This window comes from Pelophylax lessonae, assembly GCF_965119305.1.
Source record: "Pelophylax lessonae genome assembly, chromosome: 3".
In the NCBI taxonomy this organism is placed as follows: Eukaryota; Metazoa; Chordata; class Amphibia; order Anura; family Ranidae; genus Pelophylax; species Pelophylax lessonae.
The window spans coordinates 467,631,126-467,654,964 of record NC_138770.1 but is presented as its reverse complement, the minus strand read 5'-3'; the positions used below and the strand labels follow the sequence as shown (position 1 = coordinate 467,654,964).

At 42.4% G+C, this 23,839-nt stretch overlaps 1 protein-coding gene across 12 annotated transcripts in view; it reads right to left on the bottom strand.

The window, feature by feature from the left end:
- AFDN (afadin, adherens junction formation factor) overlaps positions 1 to 23,839 on the bottom strand; it is a 438,519-nt gene that overhangs the window by 143,417 nt on the left and 271,263 nt on the right. For all 12 annotated transcript variants that reach the window (XM_082249807.1, XM_082249808.1, XM_082249806.1 and 9 more), the window contains 3 exons: positions 14,617 to 14,682; positions 4,740 to 4,813; positions 216 to 334 (listed from right to left, as the gene is read on the bottom strand). In XM_082249807.1, coding sequence (XP_082105933.1) covers positions 216 to 334; positions 4,740 to 4,813; positions 14,617 to 14,682 — 259 coding nt within the window. The remainder of the gene's footprint in view (positions 1 to 215; positions 335 to 4,739; positions 4,814 to 14,616; positions 14,683 to 23,839) is intronic.

Below are 23,839 nucleotides of genomic sequence, written 5' to 3'. Positions count from 1 at the left end.
GCCGAATACCAAAAATGGCCTGGTCATGCCTAAACTATTGTTTTCTAACATAACAAAAACAAATCTAGTCTCATTCCAAGCAAGATGGCACTGAATAATATAACAAGTTTTATCAGTTATAAGTGGCTATCTTTTTGTGAAAATTAGATTTTATGTCATCTATTTACTTAGCTTGAGAGCATCATGAAAACAGACTTTATTTTATATTTGTATACCTCTTTGCATTAAAGGAGATGGCTGATTTAGTAGTGTAGCCAGGCCATGGTATATTGCTCCTTGTTTTGCCACCTCAAGCGTCACAACTGAACCCGTTCTTGTCATCAGTTCAGCAGCCCTGTAGGAAAAACATAAGAAAGAATAGTTGATCACAATCTGTGCCACACCTTTGTCCCTTTATCTTTCTAAAGTGTTGCCTTATGGGGAGTTTATGTGTAATCTCCATTAGTAACTGTAAATAGATGTGTCAATGTATGGATGAGATATTTAATTTTGATTTCAACTAATAGTTGATATAAATTATATGAAGTTAAGTTGTGTGAAACCAGCCTGCAGGCAATAGTAGTTTGATTAGCAAGTCCATTTGAAGTGCTAGAATGTGGTTAGGTTTGGCTACTTTTCAAAGACATTATGGGACCTAGGTAATAATTGATAATATGCCATGTCGCTTCCCTTGTTATCTCGCCCCCTACTTCAAAGATGCCCTAATTAAGATATGAAATGAAGATAGCCATCTGTTGAGGCATGGACAACTTGCCCAGGATAGGAGCTTGCATATCTAAATACCTCAATTCAAGAGGAGGTCAAACAGTATAATTAAGTTCTCCCTCCAACAGAGAGGAGGTGCGAGCAAGGGGCTGAGTTATGCTCAGCTAGGAGAGGAGGAAGTTGTCCAATCCTGAATGAGATACGCCCAAAGGGAGGAGAAGGGTAAGATAGCTACACCAATCAGAATGGCTCTAAGCAAGGCGAGATAGATCTATATTAGTGAAGGTGGGAAGGAGGAAAACATCTCTTGGAATCACAGACTAGAAGGAAACTCTCGTGAGAATGGTAACCATGGAATGTACCTCCTGCACTTAAATGTATACATGCTTGTCTTATTTGTTGTCTGTCTAGCTGTTCATATCATGATATTTTGATTATCATGCTCTATATTTGTTAAAGCGGAGTTCCACCCATTTTTAATAGGTTGGATTACATAGATGTATGTAATCCCCTTTAAAACGACTTTTACCAATGGAAACTTTTTTTTTTTTGCTAGTAAATACCTTAATTTCTGCTTTATTCCTCCTCTCCTCACTTCCGGGTCCGATCGGCGATGACGTAATTCGGCGATTCGCAGTGTGTGCTGGGATGTATTCCATTCCAGAAGTTGTACTGTATGCATTGTATTTAGGACGTGCTCTGCCCCGCCTCCTCTCAGTGAGCGAGGACTGAAAGCATTATATCCTCACTGAGCTCACTGAGAGGAGGCGGGGCAGAGCACGTCCTGAATACAATGCATACAGTACAACTCACTGAGAGGAGGCGGGGTGGAGGCGGGGCAGGTCACGGCCTGAATACACACAGTACAGCTCAGCTCCTTGGTAATACTGCGAGATATCTGGAATGGAATACATCCCAGCACACACTGCGAATCGCCGAATGACGTCATCGCCGATTGGACCCGGAAGTGAGGAGAGGAGGAATAAAGCAGAAATTAAGGTATTTACTAGCAAAAAAAAAAAAAAGTTTCCATTTGTAAAAGTCGTTTTAAAGGGGATTACATAGATCTAAAGTTACGAAAATGGGTGGAACTCCACTCTAAGTTAACCTATGAATATTTATTATTTTGTATGTACTACAGATAAATTGTTGTAAAGCAGTTTAGGCCTCCATACTATTTACCAATAAATTTCTGTTGCTGTTTTAAAGCTTTTACTCATGGTCAGAGAACTCTCATTTAACCCCAATCTTGCATGAGGTACATAAATCTCAAAATAGACCTTACGGGTAACAAAAGTTAAACTCCAGATCATGAACACATACAACAATAGAATCTTAACAAATTGCTCTAAGCCTATCCCCTCCTGTATCCAGAAACTTAAAAAAAAAAAAAAAAAAAGTAATCACTAAGTGGCTTCCAAAATCAGAAGAAAGTAAGCCATATTTATGTTTGTAAATGTTTTCTCCCTAACACCTTATGCCCTTCAGGCATTTGTGAAAATAAACCATATCAAGTAAAGGTTGAGGTAATACTGTTTTGGCAAAAAGCAACAATTTAAGCACATATTTATTTGTTTTATTAGCGCACCAGACCACATACACACATTTATTTTTCCAATTGAATAATTGGATCTTTGGTAACAGCTTTTTTTCACCAACAGCGCACCTTATATTTTATCATAACACTTTTTTGGCAAAAAGCAACAATTTGACTTGAAATTTAGAGCGAAAGGAAACTACATTGCTAAAATAAATTAAAGGAACACTTTTTAATCAGAGTATAGCATCAAGTAAATTAAACTACTTGGATATGGATCTGGTCAGTTAAGTAACAGAGGAGGTTGTTAATCAGTTTTAGCTGATTTGGTGTTAATGAAATTAACAACAGGTGCACTAGATATGCAACAATGAGACAACCCCCAAAAACAGAAATGGTTTTAGAGTTGGAGGCCACTGACATTTTTTTCCACTACTCATTTTTTCTGACGGTTTTTCACAAGTTTTGCATTTGGATAGGGTCAGTGTCACTACTGGTAGCATTAGGTGATACCTGAACCCTATAGAAGGTTGCACAAGCTGTCCCAATTCCACCAGGATGACACATCAATACATGCCATTGCCAGAAGATTTGCTGTGTCTTCCAGCACAGTCTCAAGGGCATGGAGGAGTTTCCAGGAGATAAGCAGTTAGTCTATGAGAGCTGGATGGGGCAGAATAAGGTCCTTAACCGATCAGCAGGACTGTTATCTGTTCCTATGTACAAGGGAACAGGAGGAGCACTGCAAGAGCCCTACAAAATGACCTACAGCAGGCCACTGGTGTGAATGTCTCTGACCAAACAATCAGAAACAGACTTCCTTAGGGTGGTCTGAGGGATGGACGTCCTCTAGTGGACCCTGTGCTCACTGCCCAGCAACATGGAGCTCGATTGGCAGTTGCCATTGAACACCAGAACTGGCAGGTATGCCACTGATGCCCTGTGTTTTTCACAGATGAGAGCAGGTTCACCTTGAGCACATGTGACAGACATGAAAGGGTCTGGAGAAGCCATGGAGTACATTATACTATCTGTAGCATTGTTCAGCATGACCGGTTTGGTGGTGGGTTAGTGATGGTCTGGGAAGGCATATCCATGAAGGGACTCACAGACCTCTACAGGCTACACAATGGCACCCTGACTGCCATTAGGAATCGGGATGAAATCCTTGGAACCATTGTCAAACCCTATGCTGGTGCAGTGGGTCCTGGGTTCTGCCAGGCGCATGACAATGCCCGGACTTATGTGGTGAGAGTATGCAGCCAATTCCTGGAGAATGAAGGAACTGATACTATTGAATGGCCCCTATGCTCGCCTAAACCCAAAATCCAATAGAACACCTCTGGGACTTTATGTTCCTGTCAATCCGACGCCACCAGGTTGCACCTCAGTCTGTTTAGGAGCTCAGTGATGCCCTGGTCCAGATCTGGGAGGAAATACTCCTGGACACCATCTGTTGTCTCATTAGGAGCATGCCCTAACATCGTCAGGCATGCACACAAGAACGTGGGGGCATGCAAACTACCGAGTACCATTTTGAGTTGCTGCAATGAAATTTCAGTAAAATGGACCAGCCTGCTGCATCATTTTTTAGCTTTGATTTTCAGAGGTGTCTTCGAGTTCAGCCCTCTGTAGGTTGATAATTTTCAAACGATGTGGCATCCTTTCGATCCTAACACATTACCCAGTCCATATCAGTATAGATATCCAGCATGATATGTTTCCGCATTGAGATACAAAGTGTGTTTTCAAAGCGTTCCTTTAATTTTTTTGAGCAGTGCATCTCAAATCAACAATTACTATTTTCAATCCTTCTGCTGCTAGTCTTTGTAAAAAGATAGGACAGTGTATTGAATTGACTTGTTTTAAATTTTATTTTTTAAATTTTCTCAGTTGCATCCCAATTTCTGGCCTAGGCTAAAATAATGTCACAGCTCCCGTGAGTCTTTATGAGCACTCTTTTTTCTCATCTGGAGGAAGGGCTTTCTTGGTAACCACAGCCTCCTGCCAGCATGCCTGAGGTAAGGGCAGATGGATTCCAGGAAGTAACTACTATATGAATCATATGCCCTTGCTTAAGATAGCCAAAGCTAGAAATGATAGGGGATTGTTTTTCAAAGGGATATCTGAACAAAAAGCATGGAGAAATGGGTGAGTTTTCTGTGAAAAAAAAAAAAAAGATTAAATAGCACTACTCTCTTTACACTCCGGTGCTGCCTCCCTGCCCTCCTCCATAGCTGGTGCTCTTTTAGGTCTAAATACACCCAACGAGGATGCCCCACTGCAGACATCAGAAAAGGCAGAAACCAGCTTATCACATGGTTGCCAAGAAGAAGCCTGGATATAAGGTATGTGTCTTACACATGTTTACAAATGTACTGGGAAGGAGGGGGTTAAGAGAAGCTAGCAAAGTGAAATTGGGCTTTATTATTTGCAAATGTCATGAGGAAACATTATTACTTCCGTAGTAGTTTTTGTGCCATTGCACCAATGTTACCTTTCTTGGGACAGCCCCACTAAACTTCTTCCATCCACACTGAGCAGCTGGTCTCCTGCTGCAAGACGGCCATCCTAAAAATTATAAAAAATAGAGGATTCTTACTGAAGCCTAAAGCTTAAGATATTAGGAAACAGTGCGCAGCAATGATGTATAGGTCTCAGAGTTACAGTATATTAGGAAACTGTTTAATATTGTAAATTATTAAAGTGTATGCAAAACCCTAAATCTATGAGTGTATATAGCATAATGCCTCACTATATGCAATACTCTTAAACTTGAAGTTTATTAAAAAAAATTTTTTTGGTATACACCATCTGGGACATAACTTACCTCTAATGAAGTGTGTCCCACTGACCGCAGTTTACTATAAAAAATCTTCCCTTCCGTGATGCAAAATCCGCTCAGAACTGTAAATTTCTGGTGGTGCATTGGTGAAGAGCAGCGGCTATGATGGTGAATGACAATGCTTGCCCTCCCCCATTCTTTCCCTCTCCTCTATTAACAAGATTTGCACACAGAATGCCAACACATTATATAAATGAGGAAGGAGAACCTGTCATTTTTCCACTTTTTCCCATAGTCACAGAAAATGTTCTGTGAATACAATGAATTTTGTTACTATAGGAAGGGGGAAGAAGGGAAAGACGATCACCAGGAATTTATCACAACCGCTGCTCTTAAAGTGGCTGTTAAGCCACTGTCATATCTTCATATAATCCTCTGTGTTTCCAAATGCTGTTCTATACCCGATTTCAGAGCGTCACTCGACACTCACGTGACGTGCCACCTCTTCCCTCTCTCGATCTGACAGTTACAGCGGGAGGGGCCAAGAATGTACAGCTGTTGTCAGTCGGGAGGAGAGAGGCGGCCGGTTACGGGAGCGCCATTTTGAAATCAGATATAAAAACGGCATTTTTTAATAAAACCTACACACTGGGGCACACAGCATTAGGAAATACAAAGGATTATATGAATAATTAAAAAATATTTTAGCAGAGGGGGGGGGGAGGGGCGGGCATGGTCACTAGTCGACATGCAGGGAGGGAGGGATGGGAGAGAGGACGACAGAGGAGAGAGCGGATTACAGAGGCACATAAACTAACCATGGTGTAAGGGCTCAGCAGCCATGATAAACTGTGGTCAGTTTACAGGGGGGAGGGCAGAACCAGGCAGTATCAGCCAGGTATGTCAGGTAATACAGGGGGCCAAATGACAGCACAAGCACTGTACTGCATAATATGCTTTAAAGAAACAGGATCTTTTTTTTTTTTCTTTTTTGGTAGGGCAACAAATGCTTTACCTCATACTGCACTGTAAGTTCTAAGCAGTGAGGGGGCCTGGCATCACTAAATTGAGGACTTTTACCGCAAGCTGTTGCCAGCAGTTCAAAAGACACACTTCAATAAAGGTAAGTTATGAAAGTTGTATACAAGAGTCCCAACTACAGCACCACCTGCTTGAAGTTTGCATGTTCTCCCTGTGCCTGCGCGGGCTCTCTCTGGGTACTCCTTTTTCCTCCCACACTCCAAAAGAATATGCTGGTACATTAAATGGCTCCTGTCTAAATTGGCCCTAGTATGTATAGGTATGTGAGGGACAGGGATGGATGTGAACGAAAAATATATACAGTATCTCACAAAAGTGAGTACACCCCTCACATTTTTGTAAATATTTTATTATATCTTTTCATGTGACAACACTGAAGAAAAAAACACTTTGCTACAATGTAAAGTAGTGAGTGTACAGCTTGTATAAATGTGTAAATTTGCTGTCCCCTCAAAATAACTCAACACACAGTCATTAATGACTAAACCGCTAGCAAAAAAAAAAGTGAGTGAAAATGTCCAATATGGGCCCAAAGTGTGAATATTGTGTGGCCACCATTAGTTTCCAGCACTGCCTTAACCCTCTTGGGCATGGAGTTCACCAGAGCTTCACAGGTTGCCACTGGAGTCCTCTTCCACTCCTCCATGATGAAATCACGGAGCTGGTGGATTTTAGAGACCTTGCGCTCCTCCACCTTCCATTTGAGGATGCCCCACAGATGCTCAATAGGGTTTAGGTCTTGAGAAATGCTTGGCCAGTCCACCACCTATACCCTCAACTTCTTTAGCAAGGCAGTGGTTGTCTTGGAGGGGTGTTTGGGGTCGTTGTGTTGGACTATTGCCCTGCAGCCCAGTCTCCAAAAAGAGAGGATCATGCTCTGCTTTAGTATGTCACAGTACTTTTTGGCATTCATGGTTCCCTCAATGAACTGTAGTTCCCCAGTGCCGATAGCACTCATGCAGCCCCAGACCATGACACTCCCACCACCATGCTTGACTGCAGACAAGACACACTTGTCTTTGTACTCCTCACCTAGTTGCTGCCACACATGCTTGGCACCATCTGAACCAAATAGGTTTATCTTGGTCTCATCAGACCACAGGACATGGTTCTAGTAATCCATGTCCTTAGTCTGCTTGTCTTCAGAAAACTGTTTGTGGGCTTTCTTGTGCATCATCTTTAGAAGAGGCTTCCTTCTGGGACGACAGCCATGCAGACCAGTATGATGCAGTGTGTGGCGTATGGTCTAAACACTGACAGGCTGACCCTCCACCCCTTTAACCTCTGCAGCAATGCTGGCAGCACTCATACGTCTGTTTCCCAAAGACAAGCTCTGGATATGATGCTGAGCACGTGAACTCAATTTCTTTGGCGGGGCCATGTTCTGAGTGGAACTTGTCCTGTTAAACCGCTGTATGGTCTTGGCCACCATACTGCAGCTCATTTTCAGGGTCTTGGCAATCTTCTTATAGCCTAGGCCATCTTTATGTAGAGCAACAATTTTTTTTTTCAGATCCTCACAGAGTTCTTTGCAATGAAGTGCCATGTTGAACTTACAGTGACCAGTATGGGAGAGTGAGAGGGATAACACCAAATTTAACACACCTGCTCCTCATTAACACCTGAGACCTTGTAACACTAACGAGTCACGTGACACCTGGGAGGGAAAATGGCTAATTGGGCCCAATTTGGACGTTTTCCCTTAGAGGTGTACTCACTTTTGTTGCCAACGGTTTAGACATTAATGGCTGTGTCTTGAGTTATTTTGAGGGGACAGCAAATTTACACTCTTATACAAGCAGTACACTCACTACTTTACATTGTAGCAAAGTGTAATTTCTTCACTGTTGTCACATGAAAAGATAAGAAAAATATTTACAAAAATGGGAGGGATGTATTTCTTTTTGTGAGATACTGTATATGTAAAGCATCAGTGTTATACAAGTACCTATAATAAATAAAATAAATACATTAAATTAACTAAACTTCAGCTTCAACTAAATCATTTTTGTGAATTATTGGAAAAATGTCTTATCTGGGGACCCTGCCAGTAACCGCTTGGCTTGTAAATGCTAACAAAGCTATAGCCTTGCAATTAGCAGCAACGCTGTCAACCAGCTGTCATAGCTGACTGACAACACTTATAGGTTATCAGCCTTCAACAGCAAGTGCTATTGCTGGCAGGATCTCCAGGAAGGAAAGTTAGAAGCAGACGCAAAGAAGATACATTGCTTAAACATATACTGTATAATTAAGCAAGGTTCCAAACATACTGAAAAACATATTTTGGGTTTAGCTACACTTTCAAACACACCAAAATGGAAAAAGAAAAAATCTAAAATGTTTTTTACAATTCCCATTTAAAAAATGGATTTTTGTAAGATCTTACCGTAAAATCCTTTTCTCTTAAGCTCATTGACAGACGTAGTCTTCTTGATTCTCAAGAGCTGGGTTATGTTGTCTCCGCAGGAGTAGGACTAGGCAGAAAGACAAAACGTTCTGGCTCCACCTTAGGGGCAGTCCCTGAGGGTATATCCTCCCTCTCTCTGTTACAGGGAATCAGTTCTGTTTTAAAGCAGTACAGAGAATTTAACCCAACCCAACTCAATGATAGAGGGGCGGGTACTACGTCTGTCAATGAGCTTAAGAGAAAAGGATTTTACAGTAAGATCTTACAAAAATCCATTTTTCTCTATCGCTCATTGACAGACGTAGTCTTCTTGATTCTCAAGAGCTGGGACATCCAGAAGCAGTGCCACAAATGAGGGGTGGGATTGACAAATCAAATCCAATCTAGAAGGCCCAACCGGTGCCAAACTAGAAGTTTTAAAGGCTCATTATAAACAAAGAATGAGACTAAAGAAAAATTTTCCAACGGAAAAAACCCTCGAGGTAGACCGCTGGTCTCCTCAAATTACGGCCTGCAAAACCTTGCGGCCAAACGAGGCATCAGACGATGCCATTACATCAACTTTATAATGTTTAGTAAAGGTATGCACCGACGACCAGGTAGCCGCCTTGCACACCTGGACCACTGACGCCTGATGGCGAAAGGCCCATGACGCACTAAGTGCCCGAGTGGAGTGCGCCTTAACAGGGAACGGGGGCTCCCGACCCTTAATAGAATAAGCCTGTACTACCGTCTGTCTGATCCATCTGGAAATGGTCGCGGCAGATGCAGGCAACCCCTTTTTGGGTCCATCTGGGATCACAAAAAGTGAATCCGTCTTGCGAAACGAGTCTGTCGTTTTCAAGTATACCCTGATCGCCCGGACCACATCCAAGGAGTGTAAAGCAAACTCCCGAGGATGACTGGGCTTAGGACACAGGGAAGGTAATACAATTTCTTCATTCAGATGAAATTCTGAAACCACTTTTGGTAGGAAGGATGGATTCGGACGAAGAACCACCTTATCTCTATGAACCACCAGATATGGTGAACGACAAGATAATGCGGCCAGTTCTGACACCCTGCGTGCAGAAGTAATAGCCACCATGAAGGCCACCTTCTGGGACAACGTAGGTAGAGGAATCTCCCTAATATCTTCAAAGGGAGGTTTCTGAAGAACCGACAACACTAAATTAAGATCCCAGGGGGGTAACGGCGCGTGCACTGGCGGAGCCAGATGTTGCACCTCCTGGATGAAATTCCGCACCAAGGAATGAGTAGCCAAAGGCTTCTGAAAGAAGATAGCTAACGCTGAGACCTGACCCTTGATAGTACTCAAGGCCAGTTTCTGCTCAACCCCTTGTTGCAGAAAGGCTAATATTTGACTAATCGAATAAGACCGAGGACGGAACCCCAACGGTTCACACCATGCAATGTAGGACTTCCATGTGCGATGATAAATCTTTCTGGAAGTCGCTTTCCTTGCTTCAACTAGAGTAGGGATAACTGAAGCTGACAAACCTTTGTCCTTCAGCACCTGGGTCTCAATAGCCAGGCCGTTAAAGCCAGCGATCGTAAAGCAGGATGGAAGATCGGTCCCTGAGACAGTAGGTCCTCCCTGAGAGGAAGTCTCCACGGGACATCCGCCACCAGTCTGACCACGTCGGCGTACCAAGCTCGACGAGGCCAGTCCGGAGCTACCAGAATTACTGGAATTCCTTCCTCCTCTATCCTGCGAAGAAGTCTTGGCAGTAACGCGAGAGGAGGGACGGCATATATTAGCTGGTATTGCCCCCACGGGGCGATCAGTGCGTCTGCGGTTTCTGCTAGAGGATCGCGGGAGCGAGCCACGAATCTCTGAACTTTCCTGTTGAATCGTGATGCCAACAGATCCACATCCGGGGTGCCCCACCGTAGGCACAACTGGTGGAAAACGTCTGGATGGAGGGACCATTCCCCCTGATCCAGAGTCTGACGGCTGAGATAATCTGCCTGCCAATTCTCCACCCCCGGAATGAACACCGCAGAGATTGCTGGAACAAATCGTTCCGCCCAGCGAAGAATGCAAGCCACTTCTTTGGCCGCTCGGACACTCTTGGTGCCCCCCTGGTGATTGACATAAGCCACGGCCGTGGCATTGTCCGACTGGATCCGAACCGGGCTGCCCTGGAGCTGCTCGGTCCAGTGAATCAGACAAAGTCTGATCGCTCTCAGTTCCAATACATTTATCGGTAACCTGGATTCTTCCGGGGACCAAAGTCCCTGGACAGATAACTGACCGAGAATTCCTCCCCATCCGGATAGACTGGCATCCGTGGTCACTATCGTCCAATATATTGGCAGAAATGACTTTCCCTGGCTGAGCATTGGAGACCGAAGCCACCAGACCAGAGACTCTCTGGTCTGTTTGCTCAATCGGATCTGATTGTCCAGGGATTCCGGATTCCGATTCCATCTGAGAAGAATCTCTTGCTGAAGAATTCGGGTATGGGACTGGGCAAATGGGACTGCTTCGAACGAAGCCACCATCAACCCCAGAACCCTCATGCAAGTCCGAAGGGAAGACCAGCTGTTGGACAGTAACAACTGGACTGCTGATTGAATCTTTCGGAGTTTCCCTACTGGAAGAAAAACTCTTGTCCTGACTGTGTCTAAAATTAGACCCAGATATTCGAGCCTCTGGGTGGGAACCAGAAATGACTTTTGCTGGTTCACCAGCCACCCGAATTCCTGTTAAGAAATCATAGTAATTTCTATGTTTTGTAGCAAGGTCTGAGGAGACTCTGCATGAAGCAGAAGATCGTCTAGGTAACCAAGGATCGATATGCCTCTTTGGCGCAGAAGTGCCAACATTGGGGCCAACACCTTTGTGAAGACCCGAGGAGCCGTGGCGAGACCGAAAGGTAACGCCACAAACTGATAGTGGTTCTCTTCTACGGAAAAGCGTAGAAACCGCTGATGTCCTGCGAAAATGGGAATGTGAAGATAGGCGTCCTTGATGTCTATGGACGCTAGGACATCCCCTGGATGCAGGAAGGCTGCTACTGTGCGAATGGACTCCATTCTGAATCTTCTTATGTTGACAAAAGAATTGAGTGCTCTTAAGTCCAGAATTGGACGCACTTTGCCCTCTTTCCTGGGTATTGTAAATAGGTTTGAATAAAACCCTTGAAACCGTTCTGTCCAAGGAACGTGGACTACCACTCCTTGTTGTAGTAAATCTGTGACTGCTCTCCGCAGATCTTCTAAACGATCTGAGGATAGTCGGATATTGGAAGGGAAGAATCGCGCCGGTGGGAGAGATCGAAACTCGATCTTGTACCCTGACCTTATGACTTCGCAAACCCATTTGTCCGGGATTCTGGAAAGCCATGGATCCGGGAACCGGCGAAGACGTCCCCCCACCCCAGTTATGGGTGGGGGCGCACCTTCAGGCTTTGGACGGTTTATCTTCAGGTCTGGAGGGGGGCGGGCTTTTGCTTGCCCGACCAACGACTCCTGACGCCTCCTGCAGGAGCTTTGGAGGACTTAGTTTTTTCACCCGCGGGACGAAAAAACCTCTTGTGAGCAGAAAAAGAAGGCCCTCGTCTTTGACGAGTTCCTCTACCTTTAAAATTTTGCGGTAAAAAGGTGCTCTTTCCACCCGTGAGATCCTTAATGATCTCATCTAAGTTGGCTCCAAATAGACGCTCTCCTGAAAAGGGGATATTAGCCAATGCTTTTTTGGAACCTTGGTCGGCTAACCAACCTTTTAGCCACAGTGTACGCCTGAGAACCACTGCTGAGACTGATGCTCGCGCCAATAATGGAGTGGCGTCTAACGCCGCATCACACACAAACTGTAACCCCTGTATCATTTGTTCCAACAAATCTGATACCGCCTGAGGGACCTCTTCTAAGTCCCGGCGTAACCACTTGGTCCATTCAGTTACAGCCTGCGAAACCAGACCAATAGCTATTATAGGTCTGAAAGCTGATCCAATCAAGGAAAACATGGTGCGAGACATAGCTTCTATCTTGCGATCCACTGGATCTTTAAAAGACGGAGCGTCTTCTAAAGGAATAACCGTGGCTTTATTCAATCTAGCAATTGGTGAATCCACCACAGGTGGTTCTGTCCATTTCTTAATGAGGGTTTCCTCAAACGGATAACGCCTGTCAATGCGTTTAGAAATAGTAAAAGTGCGTTTTGGCAGACGCCATTCTTCTTCGATTGGATTGCCAAAACATTTGGGCAATGGAAAAACCTTCGCCACTTTGATGCGTTTTTTAGTCCCAAAAGGGATTTCAGTTTCAGCTATTTCTGATGGAATACCCTGTAACCTTAAGGTCTCTTGAACAGATACAATGAGTGCGTTTACCAACGCTTCCTCTCGGGCTATGGCGGATGCCAAAACATCCTCCTCACTGTCTGAAGAGACAGGACCCGAGACACCAATCCCAGATGAAGTACCTGCAACTGCAGAAATGGGCTCAGAGTCTGAATCCGAGGTTTCAGATAATATGGGGTTAGGCGGGTTTCGCTTTCTCGCGCCCTGTCCCTGACAAGCCACTTCCACCCGGGACACAAAAGTTTCCATAATAGCTGACAATGATTCAATTGTCAATGGGGTGCTGGAGGATCCCGCAGACCCCTCGAGGGGATCCGGAGGAGATACATGAGTGGCAGGGTCCATGTTAATTCAGGACACTTTTGCCAGCAAAACAAAAAAACCTTTTTTTTTTTTTTTTGTGTCTCCCCCTAGCGCAATAGCGCCCCTCAGAGTACCTGCTTCTCGATCCCACAGAGAGAGAGAGGGACCCCCAAGGCTCACCAACCGATGCAGTGCAGCTTCCAACCAACTGCAGTCAGCGTCTGTCTTTTACAGACTGGAAGGAGCTGTTGCTTTTTCCCGGGTAGAAGGACGTGGCTCCGCCCCCTGTGTACGCCTTCCGACGTTCCCAGCTCTCCACGAGGTAGCTGGGCTCATGAAACATGGCCGCCCCCATACAAGAGACATAAGACTCCAAAAACATGGCGGCCGGCGTGACCTGAGGACATACATGCACTTGGTCTACGGCAAAATGGCGGCGGACCGCCGAAATCCTTTTCCCAGCACATCCACCTGCATCTCTGCTAAGAGGCGATATATGGATCTACAGGAGATACACTACAAATAAGGTAGGATAATACCTCCTATGTCTGCTGTAATGTTACAGTCTGCTGGGTAGAGTGTTAGCTCTTAAACCAAGTCCACTTCCCACAAACACATGCTGTATTACAAGGGGGACTTGTAAGTATCAGATATATACTGACCATATATGGAGGGGCCCATAATACATACTGCCTCATAAATGAGGAAAAAAGGGAACGTTTACTCACCATACCGAACCGACAGGCACCCTCTCTTCACAATACCCTCTCCACCGGGGTGGGGGTTTGTGGACCACTTCGGACGCCTCGACTCTCTGGTTCCTGGCGTCCAAGCGAGACTTTTAACTCGCAAGGTCAGTCCCTCCACTGGGACTCCGTCGCGGCCGACCCAGCGCGGAGCTCTGGTCTGCACGCGCTCGTAGGCAGAAACCGGGGTGACCACTGGATCTCAACATCCAGCCCGTCGCCCGGCCCCGCATACTTACTTGAATGTGTCGCGGCCGACCAAGCTCAATGCCATGGTCTGCGCGCGCTCGTAGGCTGGCTGGGGTGACCACAGGTGTCGCCCAGTCCGGCATTTTTGCTTGAAGATCTCACAGGAAAAACACTGGAGAAAAACTACCTAAAAATGTCTTTTTCTTAAAGAAAAAAGTCTTTGCCAGGACCAAAAGATCCCAGCAAGGAACTTAGGTCCTTACTCCTGACTAGACAGAAAAAAAAACTGATTCCCTGTAGCAGAGAGAGGGAGGATATACCCTCAGGGACTGCCCCTAAGGTGGAGCCAGAACGTTTTGACTTTCTGCCTAGTCCTACTCCTGCGGAGACAACATAACCCAGCTCTTGAGAATCAAGAAGACTACGTCTGTCAATGAGCGATAGAGAAAAGAGTTTAGCTAACAATACTAACAAAGGTTTGGTCTCATGACCGATGTGACAAATTAATGTTAGCATCTAGTAAATATAAAGTTACTAAATCAGGTTTTAGAGTTCAAGACTTGTAAATATAGATATATATACATACATACCACTTCTGCAGCACCTCCTTTGACAACAGACTTTATGTAGATGCCAAGTTTTTCTTGTCCAGCCCCCTATAAAAACAAATGGCAGTTTATACCCAATACAACTTAATATATTATTATTTTAACACACTGAAAATTCTTTAACACTTATTAATACATAAATTATTTTTACGACTGATACACTAGAAAAAATTACATTTAAAACATACATATGCCTGAATTTAGATAGCATTGTGCACATTTATAAAGTATCTGTAAAAACACAAAATAAATAAAAATGGAGCATCTTGCTCCAATGATTTGATATAGATTTATTAAACTCAGAAGAACAAAACAAAAACATTATCTATATAGCCAAAATTGAGAAGAATTATTCTGTAATTTCATAAAAGGTGCTTTGGTTTACCTATATTTGGTTTCCATTTCCTTAGACCATGGCTGCTAGTCCTACTATGATCAAGGCCACCAGTCTTATTAATATCCCCTCTACAGTCTTGATTTTCAGTGAACATTTTGCAGTTCCCATTTCACAATGAATAGCAATATTTTTCTTCAGACATGCCCGCCACCTAAGTTCCCACTTTTACAATTACAATCCCCACTTAAAGATTGCAATTGTTGTTTGTTAAAGCACAGAGTGAATCTGACATATCTTACTCTAGGATTCCTCCTCCTCCAGATGCCTGGCCAGAGCTGCTTTTTATCAATAATACTTCATAAAAAAATAACACATCTGTGATCCACCACCATGGGCCACATTTGCTTTGGTAAGCTTATCTATGTACAGACCAAAGATGAGCAAGCCGCTCAGGTGAGGCTTTGAATTGGGTGCGAGTTGAATCCGTAGTCCAGATAACACTTCAAACACAAAGATGGTGACCGCACTCCGACATTGGTAGAAGTTTGTGCTCAAACTGCTGTAAGTACAATCATACTCATTAACTTCAGCTGTTGCACCTCTTTATCAGCAGTCTCTCCATTTGGCATTGTTGTATGGTTATGAGTAAGCGATCAGTGTCGTGAAACGCGTCAACCTATGTACCTGTCTTAAGATGTGTCAGTCCTGCATATTTTTTGTGGGGATGAATAAAACTTCAATGCTTCAATCAATGTCAGAGTGCGGTCACCATCTTTGTGTTTTAAGCTTATGTGGAATATGGCGGTGGATCATAGCACTGTAATATTTTATGAATGATTATATGTTCAAGAATAAATGAAGATTTTGCAGACTTTTTTTGGAACTGTTACTAATTGTTGCACATATTTGTTTGGACTCCTTTAGCAAATTTAAGTGTTGCACATGTTGGAGTTCATTTCTTTATCCTATAAGCGGTGCATTTTTGTTTACTTGCAACAAGATAGCCATTGATTGTGAGAACCCACACAGCATAAACTCCAATAGACAAAGTAAATGACCAAGAAACTTGAAAGAAAAAAAAAAACAGAAGGGTATTGACCTTGAACTCTCCTGAATAACACAGTAGGATAGGATCAAGGGGTTTGGCAGGGATAAGGGTATACTTTGACCCAGACAGGTGTTCACAAACCAGGACCAGAAGGGTGAAAGAACTCCTTCCAACCTCTACCCACAGCTGATCATGGGGTGTCACAGCTGCACACTGCAAACCTGCCGATCACTTACAATAGTATTTTAAGACTGAGGAACGAGCATTAGGAATCCTAGCAGTAGTACTATAATTACTTTGATGGTAGCAGTTACAGATTTAACCACTTAAGCCCCGGAACATTTTACCCCCTTCCTGACCAGGGGATATTTTGCGATTCGGCACCGCGTGATTTTAACGGACAATTGCGCCGTCATGCGACGCTGTACCTAAACGAATTAGACTTCCTTTTTTTCCCCACAAACAAAGCTTTCTTTTGGTGGTATTTGATCACCTGTGCGATTTTTTGATCATGCGCTATAAACAAAAAAAGTGTCAATTTTGCAAAAATAACAATATTTTTCACATTTTTTTATATGAAATTCCCCCCCCCCCCCAAAAAAATGTAAAAATCTAAATTTTTTAACATTTTCGGCCAATTTGTTTTATGCTACATATGTTTGGTAAAAAAAAAAAAAAAAATCGCAAAAAAGCGTATTTTAATTGGTTTGCACAAAAGTTATCGCGTTTACTAACAAAGGGAAAGATTGTCATTTTTGTTGTTTTTTTTTTTAACGAGTAATGGCGGTGATCTGCGATTTTCTTTGCGGGACTGCGACATTGCGGCGGACAGATCGGACCCTTGACTGACATTTTTTACAGGTTTGGGGTTACCAGTGACATTACTGCAGTAATCAGTGCTATACATATGCACTGTTACTGTAAAAATGACACTGGCAGGGAAGGGGTTAACTGTATTGGAGAGGGAGGGGTTAAGTGTGTCCTAGGGGCGTGTTTCTAACTGTGATTGGACATGGCTACTAGTGTAAAAACAGATCAATGGTCCTACATAGTAGAACCGTCTGATCTCCATTTCTACACAGGGGAGAATGGCAGGCGGCTTGTTTATATTAGCCGCCTGCCTTTCTCCCTTCCCGGCGAACGATCGCGAGTGACCGGTGGACATCGGGTCCGCCAGTCACACGCACCGACTTGTTAGGGAACGAGCCGGGGCGGGCGCATGCTCGCCCACTATTGGCTCACAAGCGAGTGACAGGCTAGTGACGTACCGGTACGTCACTTTGCCTGGCCGGGGCTGACCGCCGCAGTATATGTACTTGCGGCGGTCGGCAAGTGGTTAAGAAGAGAAGGTAAGATGAACATGTGATGCAGTAATATCATAAGTGTGAAGAGAGGGACTGATGGAGATGCTTCATTTAGGGTCTGAGGCTACAGGGTGAGACCTGAGCAATCAAATATTAACCACTTGCCGACCGCCCGCCACAGATATACTGTGGACTGTGGCAGGCTGGCTCAGCTGCGTGAATCGCCGTCCCTGTACAGCGATCCCCAGGAGCGTCTGCGATCGCTCCCCGTGGAGAGAGAACGGTAGTCTGCTGTTGTAAAAACAGCAGACCGTTGTTCCCTCTGGAACAGAGCACCTGTGTTCCTCCCATTTAAGATCACAGGTCTCTGTGTTGATTCCACAAGCCCATCCCCCTCGCAGTTAGAAAACACCCCCTGGGCATACATTTAATCCTTTGATCGCCCCCGGGGGATCAAAAGGATTAAATGTATGCCTAGGGGGTACTTTGTGTTCTAAAGCACCGCACCTAAGACCCCTTTCTTGCCAGTGTCATTATAACAATAACAGTGCATATTCTTAGCACCGATTACTGTAGTAAGGTCACTGGTCCCCCCAAAAATGTCAGTTAGTGGTCCGATCTGTCCGCCGTAATGTTGCAGTCCCGCAAAAAAAGAAAAAAAAAAAAAAAAAGAAAAAAGGAAAAGAAAAAAAAAAAAAAAGGCTGATCGCCGCCATTACTAGTAAAAAAATAAATAAAAATAAATAAAAATGCCATATATCTTTCCCCTAGTTTGTAGACGCAATACCTTTTGCAGAAACCAATCAAGATACACTTATTGGAATTTGTTTTTCCAAAAATATGTAGCAGAATACAAATTGGCCTAAAATGATGAAAAAAATGTGACTTAAATTTTTTTATTGGAAATGTTATACGGCAGAAAGTGAAAAATATGTTTTTTCCAGAATTGCCGCTCTTTTTTGTTTATAGTGCAAAAAAAAAAAAAATCTCACAGGTGATCAAATACCACCAAAAGAAAGCGCTATTTGTGGGGGAAAAAAAAGGACATACATTTTTTATGGGTACAGCGTTGCACGACTTGTCCGTTAAAGTAACGCAGTGCCGAATCTCAAAAAATGTTAAGGGGGTAAATCATTCCAGCTCAGACGTGGTTAAACTACCAGAAAACCCAGCTTATTGAACCAGCAGTCTCCCACTTGTATGTCGTGCACTTTTATTCAGTAAGATGAGCAGAGGCGTTACAGTCCTGTGGCTTGAGTGATAGGTGACTACTTACGAGCCCTGCTGCTGTAGTTTACAAAGGAGAAGAGTTAGGTTCCACTGTTCCAACCACATTGCTCCTGAATTGAGCACATTTCAATAAACAGCGCTAATGCTGGAGTTATAAGCAGGTCCAAAAATCTAACTTCCCATGTAGGGCAACCAATGAATCGTTTCTTATATATATATATATATATATATATATATATATATATATATATATATATATATATATATATTAAATGTCCCAGGCATGTTGCAAAAGCGCCCCAATGACAACTAAATGAAAAATTAATAACACTAATAATATGGGAATTTCTAATATCCTCATAATTATATTACCTATGTATTATTAATTTTCATTTAATTGTAATTTTTCATTATATGTGCATATATGGTACTCATTGTTTTTTAAGGACAGAGAGGGGGATAGAACAGGTAGTGGGAGTTTTTTTTCAACTTAATGCAAGTAACCCTTACGGAATGAAACTGCAGTGGCAGATAATTCAAAAGGTGCCCCAAGGTAGAAACTGTGAGCGAACTACTATTGCTTTTGCACAACTGGCCTAACTCATCCAGTTAGTTTTCAGAGGGTCAAGTTATAAAATTCATTATAAGCAGGTGGCAGGAGAGGTGCTACAAAAGGGATAAGTAAAGCACAGCATTCAAATCAATTAAAAGAAAAGTAGTAATGTCGGTGTTGATGTAAACTATCATGTCTATTGTGTGTTTTAAAAAGCCCCGTTAGTACAGAATGATTATGGCAATGCCGTTTCCTAAGAGGTCCGTTTTTGGCAAATGTTAAGATTGTTACATCAATAGTTTCTTAAATCTCTTTCAAGTCTTTATTGGAGTAACCTATGTATTTGAATTTTTAGGGCTGCACTTGTAAAGTACAAATTACAATGCCCAATGTTTGAATTTTTAATTTAATTTATTTTTTTGGAAGTTGCAGTAGGAGAAGCTGGGACATCCCAAAGTGGGCAAAACACTCTTAACTCCATAGTAGACAGAAAAAGAATTAAGAAGTTCAAACTATTCAGAATCTCTAAGGCCCCTTTCACACGTGTGGTGCGCCTGACGCACTCAGTTTTGCTCAGATGGGATCGATCCCCCGATCCCCGCTGAGCAGGCGGATGACAGCTCAGTCTCCGCTTACTTTGCAGAGACAGAGCTGTCAGAGCCCCGCTCTCCTCTGTGGGGAGATTGGATGAAAACGGACCTCCTGTCCTTTTTCATCCAATCCTCCAGAAGGATGGAAAATAGGCTTTCCATTCGTCCTGATTTCACGGATAGGATCGGGTCGGATAGCAGCGGGTGTCAGCGCTGACATCTGCTGCTCCATAGGGCTGCATGGAGCTTCCGATCATGTCCGCCTGAAAAACTGACAGGCGGACCGGATCGGAAAGCCCATGTGAAAGGGGCCTAACACCAGTAAGATACTGGGTGGGCTCAGTCCCCTACATTCTACCTATAGATCGAATATCACATTTACAACCAGTGATTCTTTAAATAGCTCTTCAAATCTACATTAACCTTTTTTGACATCTTTTATTTACAGCTGCTGATGCTAACCGAATTAAGAAAAAAAGGATAATAGCCCTATTTGGGTCGCTTGCTAGTGTGGACTCCACAATATATACACACTTTTTCCACCGTAAACACAATTATATTATTTATCGATATATCCCATGGTGCTTTAGTTAAAAAACGTGGACACTTCCAGGAATGTACAGTGAGTTCGGAAAGTATTTACAGCGCTTAATTTTTTCCACATTTTGTTATGTTACAGCCTTATTCCAAAATGGATTCAATTATTATTTTCCTCAAAATTCAACAAACAATACCCCATAACGACAAAGTGAAAGAAGTTTGTTTGAAATCTTTGCAAATGTATTAAAAATAAAAAACGAAAAAAATCACATGTACAAAAGTATTTACAGCCTTTGCTCAATACTTTGTTGAAGTACCTTTGGCAGCAATTACAGCTTCAAGTCTTTTGGAGTATGATGCTACAAGCTTGGCACACCTATTTTTGGGCAGTTGCTCTCAATCTTCCCTGAAGGACCTCTCAAGCTCTATCAGGTTTGATGGGGCGCATCGTGCACAGCCATTTTTAGACCTCTCCAGAGATGTTCAATCTCTGGAGATTGAACATCAGCCTGACTAGTCTCCCAGTTTGACGCTGAAAAACATCCCCGCAGCATGATGCTGCCACCACCATGCTTCACTGACATCTGCCTCTACATAGAGTATGGGTGGCCAAATCAGGTCTGCCTTAAAAACAGACGGACCTGATCAGTCCAATCGTGTGAAAGGGGCCTTACTGGAGAAATTCGGAGATACCAAATATTGTCCTTCCTGAGACTAATTTCTTTTTTTTTTTGAAGATCTAAAACAACCTATATTTTAAGTCAATGGCCTCTCCTTTATTGTAGCTTATAAATAAGCTAAAGAGAAAGATAATAGTGCTAAACATAAAAATTACAAATAGGAGATTGCTTTACGTGTCTACGAACCATTTTAGAATTATTGCTTCGAAAAGAAAAGTTATACAGAATCAGTAATCATCAGTAATGTTGCCAAAAGTGAAATGGCTTAGGGGGGGGGGCACTATGCTACACAGAAGCGATTGTTATACAAAAAAATAAAAAAAGGCAGCGGTCACTGGGTGGCATTTCTTTGAAGTATAATACAGAATAAACATATCTAGGAAGTCACTAATTCAAGGTAATAATAAAATGAAAAGCAGTTATGCATTATGATTCCTCCAACCATGCAAATTTGACTAAAAACAAAAGTTCTCTTGTATAAAACTAAAATGTATGCTCAGAGGCAAGAACCTAAAACACAGACAGTAAAAACAGCACAGAATGTCAAAATATAGAGAAGGAAAGACCAGAACTCGGCTAGCAGCAAACAGAGGACCACATTTAAAGACTTTATTAAGGAAGTTAATTTAGTTTTGAAGGGAATTCTGTAATAGACACAGCATTTAGGTCCCACAATTAAATAAAAACATGTTATTCTGCTTTACTATTTTGCAGTTCTATTCATTTTACTACTAGCATGATGTAGCTGCTGTTTATCTGCTAAATATCTGGTGGCCAAATACCCACTGACTGAAAAAGCAAAAAGGAATATGCAATAAAGAAAAAAAAAAATGGGATTTTTGACAGAAAAACAAACAAAACAATCCTTCTGTTGAAGTTCATTAAGCAGGTGTAGTCAGGTGCTTAGGGTTATGCTGCTGCCTTCAGTGGCAAAGAAGAGTTGTAGGGAAACCCAAGTATAACTTCTCCCACCCCCAGCTCAATATAGCTTTGTAGCAAGCAACAGTAGGACAACTAACACTACAAAAAATAAGATGTAGTTTTGAATTTTATGGCAGCAACAAATCTCAAAAAAGTTGGGACTGGGCAACAAAAAGCTGATAAAAGTAAAACCCCAATACCAAAGAAGTTGAGACAGGACAATGTTTGCCAAGGTGAAGCATCCCCTCTTCTTTTAACACTTTTGTAAATATCTAGGAATTGAGGAGGCCAGCAGTTTTGGGAGAGGAATTATGTCCCATTCTTGACTTAGAATATGCTGCTCTAAAACTTGGATATAATCTTTCAGCAGTAAGGATGTCTTTCCAGATGTGCAAGCTGCCCATTCCATACACACTAATGCACCCCCATCCCATCAGAGATGCAGGCTTTTGAATTTAGCACTGATAACAAGCCTGAAAGTTCTTCTTTCGCCAGAAGGACGCGGTGCCCATGGTTGTCAAAAAGAAGGTCAAATTTCGATCTGTCTGCCCACAGAACAATTTTCCACTTTGCAACAGACCATTTTAAATAAGCTTTGGCCCAGAGCAGATGGTGGCGTTTTTGGATCATGTTCAGATATGGCTTCTTCTTTGCATAATAGAGCTTTACCTTACATTTTGGATGGCGTGGCAAACAGTGTTCACAGGCAGTGATTTTTGGAAGTATTCCTGAGCCCATTTAGTGATGTGCAGCACAGAATAATGCTTTTTTGTAATGCAGTGCCATCTAAGGGAAGGAAAGATCATGGGCATCCAATATTACGTATAGGTCTTTTCTTTGTGCACAGAGATTTCTCAAAGATTCACAGAATCTTTTAATATAATGTACTGTAGATTATATATTTAAAGTCTTTGCAATGTATGTTGGGGACCATTATTCTGAAACTTTTCCAACAATCTTTAGGCACAGCTTTTCACAGATTGGTGAACCTCTGCCCATCTTTACTTCTGAGACACTGATTGTCTAAAATGCTCTTTATACACTCAATCATGTTACTGACCTGTTGGCAATTAGCCTAATTAGTTGCAAAATGTTGTTCCAGCTATTCTTTGCTAGTACCACTTACTTTGCCAGCTTTTTGTTGCCATTTCCCAATTTTTCTTAAACATGTTCCTGCCATCAATTTTGGATGACCTCATCTTTATAAAATAGTACATTTTCTCAGTTTATTCATTCGACAGATAAGTTTTCTATTTTCTATTGTGAATAAAATATTGGTTTGTGACATTAGCAAATCATTGCATTCTGTTTTTTTTTTTATGTAGGGTTTACACAGCTCCCCAACTTTTTTGGAATTGGGGTTGTAAATGTGGACCTCATTATGCATACATTAGCACAAAGATGAGAAGAATAAATGTTTCTCCCATGACAGATTTATTTTAGGTAGGTTTACAAAGCCTAGGCAAAAAATTAATGATAAAGGTCTACAACAGAGCTCAGTTCCAAGACTCAATGTCTTTCAGTAAGGAGCTGGCAATTTTTTGCTTTGACAAACTGTACTTTGGTACACACAAATGCACAGCATTTCAGCAAACCTCCAGTATTTATCAAGCAACAATGAATCTTTTATGTAACAGGATTCTGAATTATTTTCATATTAATGTAAAAACTCAATATATATTGTTAAACATGGCAGGTAAACATTCATATGTATAAATCTACAGTTAAGCAAAGCGGCTCCGGATTTCTTGAAAAATGTTAAGACCTTTTCGAAACCTGTAGTATCTCACAAAAGAACAAAATGTCTATTGATGTTCAAAGTGGATACAATGCAGTTGTTTGATTTGATCATTTAAACAGTAGACAATACATGTGCATGCAATAACATGCAGAGACTGCATTATTACCCAGATCAGAGAGGACACACCTACACCAATGTTTTTCATAGACACAAATTTATAGGATGATCCAAGATGAAAAACAGGGGAAAAAACTTTTCCTT